Source organism: Pituophis catenifer, unplaced genomic scaffold (assembly GCF_029215685.1).
Source record: "Pituophis catenifer annectens isolate HBS135680 unplaced genomic scaffold, rPitCat1.0.hap2 SCAF_6, whole genome shotgun sequence".
Classification (NCBI taxonomy): domain Eukaryota; kingdom Metazoa; phylum Chordata; class Lepidosauria; order Squamata; family Colubridae; genus Pituophis; species Pituophis catenifer.
Window position 1 is genome coordinate 73,790,796 of NW_027256886.1, and position 12,753 is coordinate 73,803,548.

The 12,753-nt window shown below is 42.2% G+C and overlaps 1 protein-coding gene across 3 annotated transcripts in view; it reads left to right on the top strand.

Moving 5' to 3' along the window:
• Positions 1–10,743, top strand: part of DNAJB12 (DnaJ heat shock protein family (Hsp40) member B12) — a 36,019-nt gene extending 25,276 nt beyond the window's left edge. For 2 of the 3 annotated variants that reach the window (XM_070945262.1, XM_070945264.1), the window contains 3 exons: positions 3,411–3,583; positions 4,305–4,456; positions 8,326–10,743. In XM_070945262.1, coding sequence (XP_070801363.1) covers positions 3,411–3,583; positions 4,305–4,426 — 295 coding nt within the window. In that variant the 3' untranslated portion in view covers positions 4,427–4,456; positions 8,326–10,743. Of the gene's footprint in view, positions 1–3,410; positions 3,584–4,304; positions 5,233–8,325 lie in introns of those variants that run through there. The other variant, XM_070945263.1, reaches the window with a different exon arrangement.
• Positions 10,744–12,753: the final 2,010 nt, after the last annotated feature.

Below are 12,753 nucleotides of genomic sequence, written 5' to 3' on the forward strand. Positions count from 1 at the left end.
CATGTTTTGGGTAGCCTATCAGGATCTATTGATTAAATCCTCTGCCAGCCACGTGGAAACTTTATTATTCTGAATGCCTGGAACGGATACCCATTTCTGCTTTGATCGTATGAGCTGATGTGTTCTTATCCATTCCCAAGATGCTACTTAAACCATGAGTTGGAACTTGTTCATGTGAGGCGACTTTCGTACGACACACACATACATACACATACACACACACACATACACGAGACTCGAAAAGGAAACCACATGGATTGAGTGCACTGGCTCACCGCAAATAAATCCGCAGAATTAACCAAATGGCAAACATTTTGGAAGCAATGCCATCCACTGCCTGAGTGACTGAATACATTATACATGCACTGCACCAGCCATTTGTCACTAGAATACAGCAGGTAGCCAGAAGGGGGCAATGCTGCCTTATCAGTTCTTCCTTCCAAGCAGACGAAGTTGTTAGAAGAACCTGATCTTGCCAGCTGCTCTTGGTGGAGGAAAATGTATTGCTGTTAAAAATGGCTGGAGTTCAGCCATTAAGTGGTAAATTTAATCCTTGTTTGGATTATCACCCAGGTAAACAAACCTGTCAAATGGGGGGAAAAAGATTTGTCTCCAATTCACGTGTATAATGCTTGACTGTATGTCTGTCTTGGGTTAAGAGGTCGTCTTCTGACAAAAGGCCCAGGGTATTAAAAGAATTTCATTCTGGATGGCATCAATGGGGGAAAGTGGGTAGGAACATGTACAAATAGGCAGCCAACCAGAGATTTAAGTGTCTGTTGCAGAGGCAAAAAGCAACATCCCATTTCTAAAAATCTCACCATGTGTAAAAGAAATCTCTAGTATTCTCGTATGTGATGCAGAAGTACCTATGATTTAAGGAGCAAATACATTTTTGTTTTACAGTGCTACCTTGGTACTCAACTGCTTTAAAACTCATCGAATTTGGTACTCAACGCATTTTGATGTGAAAATTTTGTCCCGGTGCTCATTTGTTTGGTACTCAATGCACATGTTAGAACTTATTGATGTCGGTTGCCTTGTGACTCACTACATTATTCCTTATGGTAAAAATTCCTTTGTTACTCATAGCTTTTGGTACTCATTGTGCCTCCCAGAACCAATTAAGAATGAGTACCAAGGTATCACTGTAAATGCTTATGAATGCTTATCTTATTCAGGAGGAAATAGCAATTGTTTGTATGAGACAGTGCCATCTCTGCAGGGTTGAGGATAAGATATAAGTAGGGTAAGTTGATGGTGGCTCAGTGGCTAAGACTCTGAGCTTGTCAGTCAAAAGGTCGGCAGTTCAGCGGTTCGAATCCCTAGCGCCGCGTAACGGGGTGAGCTCCCATTACTTGTCCCAGCTTCTGCCAACCTAGCAGTTCAAAAGCACATAAAAAATGGAAGTAGAAAAATAGGGACCACCTTTGGTGGGAAGGTAACAGCGTTCTGTTCGCCTTTGGCGTTTAGTCATGCCAGCTACATGACCACGGACACGTCTTAGGACAGCACTGGCTCTTCAGCTTTGAAACAGAGATGAGCACCATCCCTAGAGTTGGGAACGACTAGCACATATGTGCGAGGGGACCGTTTACCTTTAGGGTGAGTTGGATGGGGTTCCTTAATTAGGCTAGGAAAGCCAAAAGAACCATTTCTTTGTAAAGATCTAGCAAGTAGATTCACAAGAATTCCTCCCTCAGAAAAAGTACTCAAAATCTCTTGAAATTAGATGTGATAAGAGTAAAACGAACAGATGGAACTATGCATAATGTAGAGTGATAGACATTTCTTCCATAAAAACAAATCTTTGCCATCTTTAGCTCAACCATAATATTGACATTTTTCTGTAACAATGAGAGCCAGGCACTCTACTCTTCTGAAATGGAGGGATTCCGTACTCAAGATACCAAGAACTGGTTCTAGCTTTGCATAAAAACATGGCTTCTGAAACAAAGAGAAGGAATAATTTGCATGGCCCAAAAACTGGGGGGGGGAGGGGACAATTAAGACAAAGCAATTAGTGATTTGCAAAGCCTGATTAGATTATCATTTCTGTCCCAAGGGCTTATGCTTAGCCTTGAAATGCATTGAAAATAAAAGTGTTTACTAAACATAGGAGCCGCTTTTAAGAGCGACTGATTTCTCACGTCAAGTGCTGAGAAACATGGGAGAAAGGCCTGTAGACATTCTGAAACATGACTGACTGAAACGTACTTTTCAGTCAGAGGGAAAAGTCTTCTCAGCAGATTGCTTTAATCTAGCCCTGTAGCACAGAGAGGATCAGGTTCCTTTTTTCTCTTTCCAAAGTAATAAGGGGAGCTCCCTCTCTTTTCAAGTTAGCACAAGTTGTTTCTTTCGGGGGTCCCCGGCATCAGAGAGAAAAACGCCTCCTGTTGCTTCAGCCATGGGACTCCAATTGGTTGTATCAGAAATATGTCTAGTTGTGAGCATCTGCAGCAGGTTAGTTCAGACCTTTCCTTAACTGGTGACACGCTTGCAGAACAAAGGCCTAAATTGAACGTGGTTTTTAGAAGGTCTCTGGGGTGTCAGCAGGGATGGGCTGCTACAGATTCGCCCGGGTTCAGGAGAACCTGTAGCTAACATTATGGCTGGTTCGGAGAACTTCCAAATCCCACCCCTGGCTGGCCCTGCCCACCCCTCCCTGCACCTCCCAGGAGTCTCCACGCGGCCCATTTTGGATGTGAGATAAGTGCAGGGCCCGCATGGAGGCACTGGGAGGGGGGGAAAACGGGCCTCCGGAGGGCCTCTGGAACCCAGGGGAGGCACTTTTCACCCCCCCAGAGCTCGAGGAAAGCCTCCAGAGCCTGGGGAAGGCGAAAATGGGCCCCCTGCCGTGGTGCAGGAGGCCGACTAGGCCACGCCCACCATGGCCACGCCCACCCAGCAACCGGGCAGAGAACCTGTTGCTGAAAGTTTTGAAGCCCATCCCTGGGTGCCAGTAGTGGTTCAGGACATTGGAAAGAGGTGACAAAATGGGATTTTTCAGGAACAAACCATTGAGATAATGGAGAGTTTGTTGAGGCAGTCCCCTTTCTCCATTCCAAATCACATTTCATTATTTTTCTACAAAAGCTTATGTCCATTAATATCCACTGTTTAGGCTCATTCCGCCCTCATTCAATTTTCCCTTCCCCTGAAGTAGCTAGAAACAACCTGCTCTTAAGCTTTACATTGTTTCTGCCTGCAGATAATCTACACCAGCCCAGTTTATGGATAATCTAAATTGATTCTCCTTTAAAGGGCTTGACAACTATACTCTGTTCTGGCGGGAGCAGTATGGCAGAGGGTGGGATTGGCTGGTAGGGGGTCTTTTAGTCTTCTTATCCAAACAAACAAATTGCAGGTGTGCAATTTTGACCATTGCTTTTTGTCCTCCTTTCCTCCAGGTCAGTGGGCCATGTATTTAAACGAACGACTGAGCATTTGAAAGTGTCTTACTATGTAGGTGACAGCTTTGCAGAAGAATACACAGGCACGAATCTTAAAAATGTAGAGAGGAGCGTGGAAGATGATTATATTGCAAACCTTCGAAATAATTGTTGGAAAGAAAAACAGCAGAGTGAGTAGCTCAGCTCTTAAGATATTGGACAAAGAGAAATGCGGGATCAAGGCATTGTAAAGTGCATTTCAAGAAATACTGTGTTATCACTTGCTACTTTATTATATTTATATCCCGTCCCTGTAAATCGGGCCTCACAAAGAAGGAAAGAGGCTATTGGTAGTTAAAATGCAGCCACTTTTATAAGTGAGATGCATTTGACAATTTAGCTGTTGCAGCTCAAGTGTTATTTATGTGTGCACACATGTACAAACAGACCCTGCAAAGAGCCATATGAGCTTTCCAGAGGATATAATGTATTTATGCTGAGGGGAAGAATGTTTGGCTAGCATGTCTTGCAAAGTGCTCTTTTCAAATGCTTTATACAGCCCTATTGATCATTACAATCTGCACTAATTCTGTTGTCCTGTTTCCCTGAATTTAAGAGTTTAAAATATCCAAATGGAACAATAGTCCCCACGCTTTCCATCTTTGCACTCACCTCCTTTAAAATTTCTGCCTAAACTAAGCGGTAACCACAACATCTGGGGCAGAGTTTAGCAGTGGATAAATATTTTTGACAACTGTTTTTGCAGCTCTCTGCTCAGGATGGCAGGTGACAAAATGAGGTAACCACATAACTCTCTCCAGTGAAATACAGAAAGTAGATCAGAAATGCAATACGAAAAGTTGCAAGCTGCTGGGACTGTAACTTTAATGATTTGGCTTTCTCCTTTTACAGAGGAAGGCTTACTTTACCGGGCCCGTTATTTTGGTGATTCAGATCTGTATCAGAGAGCGCAGAAGATGGGCACACCCAGCTGTACCAGGCTGTCTGAAGTTCAAGCATCAATGCATGGATAGCTGTGGCAGAAACAGTCCATAGAGACCTAAGTAAGAGCTGGTGATTTCTATTTCTGGGACCTGGGAAGTTTGGTTTAGGACAGTGATGGTTAACCTTTTCGGCACCGAGTACTGAAACTGGAGCGTGTGCGCACATCGGAGCACCAGAACCCAGAAGAGACCAGCTGGCTGGTGCGCATGTGCATGCAGGAACCCGGAAGAGACCAGCTGGCCACTGCGCGCATGTGCACAACGGAACCCGGAAGAGCAGCTGGCGACGGCGCATGTGCCCACAGAGAGGGTTTAAGAATTCTAATTTTCCAGCATAATTTAGAATCCAAAGCTACTTTATTGTTTTAGCAGAGTTAATCAAATAAGCAAGTGTTAGTCTTGCAGACCAAAAAAAAAAAAAAGAGAGATACTTCTGTGCTCATTCTTAGATCATCCTCTCCATTCTTAGCAGCATTTCCTTTGCATATCTCTCTGAATTAGTTTCATGCTTGGTTTGGATACAAAACAAACTGGGAATAAACAAAATGCTCCTATTTACACGTCACGCTAAACCATAGATCGGGGTGTCAAACTCGCGGCCCGTGGGCCGGATGCATCGTGTGCTGGTCACGCCCACCCCTGGTTTAAGCCGGGGGGGGGGGAGTCGCGATACATCACATGACAACGTGACACCGCAAGTTGGACACCCCTGCCATAGATTTGGTTTGAAAGCGAACATGAATCATGGTTTCAGTGGTTTATTGCCCCAAACCCGTTTTTTAATCCACTGACCCCATTTGCCTGTTATGTGAAGACAAAAAAATTAAATTGCATAAACGAACCCAAAGCAAGACTTTCTATACGCTCTCTGGTCCCTCTTGATGCTCATGTGCTGTTGATCGTCATCCCTTTGCCGGGACATTTAGCTTAAGTTAAATAGTTGCACTTTCCCTTATTCTCAGCAGTGTCCTAGGTTGGTGGCAGATGGCGGGTTGCAGCGCGAGGCCCACCTCTTTTCTACATGCATTATCCACACGTATCAAAGGGGCAGGACTTGCTTTGTCTGCCATCTCGCTGATTTTGAGTGGCTTCCCCCTCTCTGCAAACACCGCTGGGGGTCCCTTCTGTTTCTCAAGAGCATTGTTAATTTTGGTGCAGAAACAATTATTGGAAAACTGATGGGCCTGTTACAGAATGATTGGTGAACATCTTCTTAAAAGCACTCACTGATAAAGCTATTCAGCAGCAGTGGCTTCAGCTAAAGGTAGAGTGTCAAGCATCAAATGGACAGTCAGCTATGGATTGTTGTAGTAGGGTTAAAATACTGAGCACAGTTTTGCAAACTCAATTTCAAATGTGGCTTAAAGGCTCCTGAGATTCTTCAAAATTATTTAAGCAATTAAATCCCAATTAAACATGTGCTTAACCAACTTGCTTTACTCTTCAAGTCAAAGCCAATTTAATCATAACATTACAGGCATTGGACATTTGGAAGACGACACTCTAATTGATTTTAAGAGTTAGTATTAATACATGGATTTACCATGCCATTAAAAATGGTAGGAAAGAGGTTCAGCAGGCCCTGGTAGACCTACCACAAAAAGATGGCATTGGATGTCGTTTCCTTTGGATTGCCAAAAAATCACAATGATTTCTCCCTCTCATAGTGAGAATTTCCTACCGATAATGATACTTGGCCATAGAATTTTAAGCATTGAAATAATACTAAACAGCTTCAAAGAGATGAATACATCTGCTGTGCATTTAGCCCTAGTTAAATGCCTTTAAAAGAAAATAAAAACTTGTGTAAAATACACAGCCACTGATTTAAGGTAGTGATGCTTCTGTAGCTTTCCAATTAGAATTGTTTATCACCTAAAATTGACTTTGTCACCACCCTTCTTTGTCTTGTTTATTGTGTTCCATTTTAATATGGGTCAGCTCTCCTCAAAGCAACTCACAACAATCAAATTATATAGTGAACAGAATCTTTGGGGTGATTGCTTAACAAATCTATAGACATTATATCACCTTATTAATGTGAATATTTTTAAAGTTGAAACAATCTACAAATAGTTCATATAGGGCCCACTGATCAAAATATTAAAAAAAAAAAATTAAGCACTGCAAAAATAATACAGTACATTGGAATCCAAGAGTCCACTGGTTACTCCAGCAACAAACTCTAAATCAAACTCACATAATGTTCACACAACTGGCAAGGCAACCCCCCCCCAATAGTTAAGATATGCCCCCTATTTTATTCTATTTTATTCCAAACATGCACACTGTTGTACTGTTTTTTCTACCCCAGAAGCAATTATTATTTGGGGGAAGGGGGTTCCAGAAACTGGAATTCTGAAACTTAAGTTTTGAAAGCCTCAAATGGAAGTCTTTCTAGGACACGGGTGTCAAACTAGCGGTGTCACGTTGCCATCATGTGACATTTCGTGACATTTTCCCCCTTCGCGGAGCTGCGGTGGGTGTGGCCTGGGTGTGACACAGCCGGCCCATGGGCCGCCAGTTTGACACCCCTGCTCCAGGATGTTAACTCCACTAGTTAATGGGACTAAAATGGCAGTTTGGGTGCACTTATGAGTTGGGTGTTTTGGCTTAGCCTGTAATGCAGAGATAGCCCGCAAAATTTTAGGCAGCATGAATGGCAGTTGTACTAGAATCTTCCAGGGCTCTGCCCTTCCTCATCAACTGGAGCTGAGCCAGGTTAATAACCATTGATCAGGTTAACCAGGCTAAAAACGAATTGATCTCTAGTCGCACAACTTTTTCGTTCTTTTTCTTTCTATGGCATGTGTTTTATTTCAAATGGGAAAAGAAAGAGTTAGAATGCAACTGGGGTGTATCTGACATAATGGTCTTCCATGCTAAACACACAGCCTCCCCCTTTCCTTCTGGAACAGGTTTGACTTGAATTTCAGGCAGTCCATCCCAACCATAGCTATGCTTCCTTGGTGAGAAAAAGATTTTAGTCATTTTTTTTTTTTTTTAGAAATGTGGTGAGGCTTACCAGACTTCTATTTAAGGCAACCTAGATATTTGAGGCTGTTACCCCGAGTTTTTGTTTTAAGACTTCTGTTCCTAAGAACAATGTTCTGAATGTTGACGTGTGTTTGGGGATAAAGGGAGAAACATTTGAAGAACACCTGAGAAGCCTTTTGAAGATTATTTAGTCTTACACTTGTCTGCCGTGATAGTCTTCAGTGTTCCTTTTCAGCGGCACCCATAAAAGGAGAGCAAAATAGTTAAGATGGCAGAAAGTCATACAACTGTGTGATTGAAGCCGCTCCAATTTTTGTAGGCATTCAAGGGGCCTTGGCTTCAGTCAATGTAGTTATGGCCATCTTGACTTTTTTTTTTTTTACGTTATTCTGAAGATGCCCTGTTATGCATTTCATTTCAATGTTTAAAGACAAAAAAGGGGACGCGGTGGCTCAGTGGCTAATACGCTGAGCTTGTCGATCGAAAGGTCGGCAGTTCAGCAGTTCGAATCCCTAGTGCCGTGTAACGGGGTGAGCTCCCATTACTTGTCCCAGCTTCTCCCAACCTAGCAGTTTGAAAGCACGTAAAAAATGCAAGTAGAAAAATAGGAACCACCTTTGGTGGGAAGCGTTCCATGCGCCTTTGGCATTGAGTCATGCTGGCCACATGACCACGGAGACGTCTTCGGACAGCGCCGGCTCTTCGGCTTTGAAATGGCAGTGAACACCGCCCCCTAGAGTCGGGAACAATTAGGACATATGTGCAAGGGGAACCTTTACCTTTACCTTTAAAGACCAAAAAAAAAAGTAAGAATAGGCTTCTAAATGAACATTTCCAGTTCTGCCAGTCTGTTCTTTAATGGAAGTGCCAGTCCTGTTACCCTTTGTAATTGACTTAGAGACTGATGATGCTTCTGCTGTTTTTCTCCTCAGACTCTTCAAATGCCTGAAGACTTTGGGGGAAGTGCACTGAGCCAAGGAGACAGACTTTCTATTTAAAGAATCAGTCCTTAAATTAAAATGGCATTGGAGTATTAACAACGCACAACTGCCCTCTCCTCTCTTTCTCTGTCCAGCATTAGACTTGAACATCTCTTAAGGAGGGAAAAGACAGCTGGTCTTTTTTTCTCTCTCTCTCCCTCCCTCTCCATTCCTCCAAAGGATCCCCTCCTCCCTCCCTCCCCCAGAACAGTTGTTGAGTTGCCTCGGTTTCCTTTCGAGATCTTCAGAAAATCAGGAGCAGTGGAGAAAGTTCTGCAATTGCACTAGTCACTTCAGAGAGCAAGGGAGGAACTGGAAGAGCTAGAAATTAAAACAAAATTAATTTTAAAAGACACTATTTAGAATTTAACTCACCATTGTAAATACGTTGTACTTTTAAACTATGCAGGGATAGAATTAAATTATTTCATTTTGTTTTCCTTTTTCTTTTTTTTTTCCCCCATTTTTTGCTGAACTTCATAATTTACTATCTCTGAATTCTAGTTTCTTTTTTCCCTGCCTGGGCCCTCGTTCCCTTTTCTGGCCCTATGTCCTGTTTTCTATCAACGGCTATCTTATCTGACAATACAAATGTTTTATATTTTATAATGGCTTGGACTTTCTGGGGGTGGGGGGAAACAAAAGTAAATTCACAAAACTCTGAAACTCTTTCCTTTTTCAAATGTGAAATACGGAGCCCAACCGATATATTTTCTACGGACACGTTTTGGATTTTGCAATGTATGGCGGCTTTGGCTCACCGACTCGTTCTTCCTAATAAACGGAGAACAAATGGTCTCGAAACGATCTTCAGTTCACCAAGAGGGCTTTTGCTGCGTGGACTTTTTTTAAATTTTATTTTGTTAGGTATTGCAGACTTTTCATTTTTTTGCCTTGCAATCAGGGTTCATTTTGCTACCCAGAGGTGTGCTATTGTGGGTTTTTTTTCCCCCCAAGTGATACCCCCTTCTGCCTTTTCCCCTGCTCCCCAATCGGATTTCCTCTTCCTCTACAAAATCTTTCTTTTTCTTTTTTTTTGACAAAATGTTGCCGCTGTTTTCATTCCAGGAACCTGCTGTGCGCTGGTGTGGCCTACCAAGCAGTGATGTAGCTACGTACTTTCCCATTTGGTGAGACTTGGATGGCCCTTCTCTATAGAGCAGGGACGTCTAAGCTTGGCAACTTTTAAGATTTGTGGACTTCAACACCCAGAATTCTCCATGCTGGTTGGGGAATTCTGGGAGTTAAAAGTCCACAAGTCTTAAAAGTTGCCAAATGTGGGGACCCTGCCTTCTCTAGAGTAAGGAAAGGCTGTGTAGCAACAATGCTTGTAGACTGGTGAGAATCTTCCTCAAGAGAATGGGACTCTTATGTCCTCTTCCTTAGGACATTTTTGTCCAAGGAGCTTTTGCTACGTTCCATTATTTAAGCAACCGAAAAAAGCAAAGAATAATTCTTATTACTTGACTGGGCTGTGAAGTCCAACTTTTGTTTGAAAAAAAAAAAAAAAAGCTACATAATGCCAGTTTTTTTTTTTTATCTTTTAAGTCCATACAATGCTGTCAAAAGAGCCTTAAAAGAAGTTACTTCAAAGAGCTGAGCCATTCACCAGTTAACAGTTAATGCTCCTAGTTCCAATAAGCCTCATCATCTTGAATTAGCAGTAATCTGAAGATGCTTCCACCCTTGCAAGAGGATTCCTTTTGCAGGCATGGATCAACTCCTACCTTCAAAGCAAATAAGCCCTCAGGATCAGGGTAATATGTTAAGAAATGGCTTAGTTATGCCAAGGAAGTAGCATTACCATTAATTACTTCACACTGGAACCTTCTTTACGTTGCTGTTAGTTTTGTCCAGAAACTTTTATATTATTTTGTTGGCGAACATCCATCTAAAGACTGGATTTAGGGGCGGTCTAATAATTGCGTTATTTCTTTGGCATCGACAAATGGATCTTGATTTGAACTGAGTTGCTGGGTTCCCTTTTTTCCTGTCATAAGCGGCCATCTTGATGGAGAAATCCACTCCATTTATCTGCAGTCCCAAGGAGCTGCCTCCACCCTCCGCCATCCCCGGAGAACAGATTGTGGCTCAAAACCTCAGCTCTCTTGATTCGCATTCAGTGATCCCTCTGGCCATTTCGAAGGATCACAGGTCCAGAGGCGCGACGCAAAATTACCAACTTGTGAGATGGCAACAGGAACCCCGGGCCATAATAAATCAGATCTTCTTTTGATTTTCTTAAGTAGATAGCTGGGAATGAATGAGCAACGTGCAATAAAAAAGCATAGGTCTTGAAAGATATTGAAGAAGGCTGTATTTCTTAATTATATAATTGTACATCTATAAATAAAGATTTATAACATGAAAGCTTGCCCCTAGTGTTTGTGTCACCGTACAAGCGAAGTGGAGTCATCCCACCAAATGCCATGATGGGGTCATCCCAGGAGTTGCCTTTAAACTGAATTGGTGCTTGTTTTTGGTAATGAATATATTTCCCGGCTCCACAATAGGCAAAGCATATTTACAAGAATTCATAGAGACTGAGTGTTCTGCTGATCCAAAGAACATAAACGTTAAAAGCCCTCTTTGTGAAAAGCTGCTATGCTATATACTGAAAATGGCTGTCAGATTACCTAATGAAAAATACTCTTTCTTCTCCCGATACCATTTCAGCCATAATGTCTCCTAATATTTTAGCATTCTTAATGATACTATGAATTCCAAGCAACAAATTGTAACTTTGCACATAGTTGGGAAGGTGAGTCCCACCATAGAAGATTGCTCTGATGCTTCCAACCAAACAAATGGTTAATACTGCCATGGAATAAAAAAATAATATTGCAGAGGTGATGGAATTTACAAGCTAACTCTGGAACTGAAGATGGGCATTTCTTGTTAGAAATTAAGTGGGGAGAAGCTATGCCTCACACGGGATTCCAGAATATATAGACAAGACGTTTAACCCTCCAAGGACAAAATTAGGTGTATTAATTTTGGAGTTTCTTCCTGGGATACCAAAGAGGTTGCTATCAGATATGTTGACTGTTAAAACGTGCGCTCTCCCCAGTCTATGGATCCAGGATGTGATAAACAAGATTATCAAGACTTGTCAACTTCATTGATCATGATTCATATTCACTAGATTGCATGGAAATGAGTGATACTTCCAGATCTTGTTGTGAATGTGTTCTGTCTGACTGAAACTCTGAAGAGGAAGGTGATGGACCTGGTTTGGGTGTTTATATGTGTATAAATGATAAGAGGACTGTAAAGAGAATTTTAAAGCTAAATGATGGTTACATGAGTGATGATAGAAAAGGTCCATTTCTTGAACCACCAGCTAAGTTCACACCTACTTTTCATTTGCTTTGAGAGCTTGTGAAAACATAAAACAGCAGAGGTGAGAATGTAAGAATCTATTCTCACCTCCACTCACGTATTTATACACCATGAAAAAAATGAGTCAAAATACCCTTTCCTAGGCCCCCTTCCATTAGTGGAATAGCACTTAGCAATAGCACTTAGACTTATATACCGCTTTCCAGTGCTTTCCAGCCCTCTCTAAGTGGTTTACAGAGTCATCATATTTCCCCTAATAATTTGGGTTCTCATTTTACCCACCTTGGAGGAATGGAAGGCTGAGTCAACCTTGAGCCTGGTGGGATTTGAACTGCCATCTCAGCAGTCAGCAGAAGTAGCCTGCAGTACTGCACTCTAACCACTGCACCACCAATGGTTTATATTTCCTGCAGCCGATTAGCTCATCAGGGAGATAAACTGCAGACTCAACCTGGAAGAAAACCAAGCTCTACTGTAAGAGAAACGAAGAGGATATGCAGATATCTAGAAATTTTCCAGGAAAACAGTTGAGAGATATTGATACTCTGATGCAACATCGTTGGAAGGAAGATGAGCTGTAATCCCTGTTGGAAATTGAATATGATAGGAGTCACTGAAGTTTGATGAGATGATTCCCAAAATTAGACTGTAGCAGTGGAAGGATGTCATTACAAGTAGACCTCAAATTATGATCACAATTGGGACTGAAATTTTGTCCACTAACCAATGTGGTTAAACAAGTCATCACATGATCAGACCCAATTTTATGACCATTTTCACCATGGTCATTAAGCACTTGTGGCTTCCCCATTGACTGTCAGAAGCTAATTGAGAAGGTGGCAAATTTCAATCATCTGACCTCAGTGGTGGTGTGGAAATAATAACTGAGGACTGGTCACAATGGGGGGTTACCCCCGGTTTGGACCGGTTCACAAGAACTGATAGTAAAACCAGCAGGAGGCTCCACCCACTGACCCGGACGTCATCAGAAGTGAACTGCGCATGTGCAGAAGAGCGTGCGCGGGCACGATGCAAACT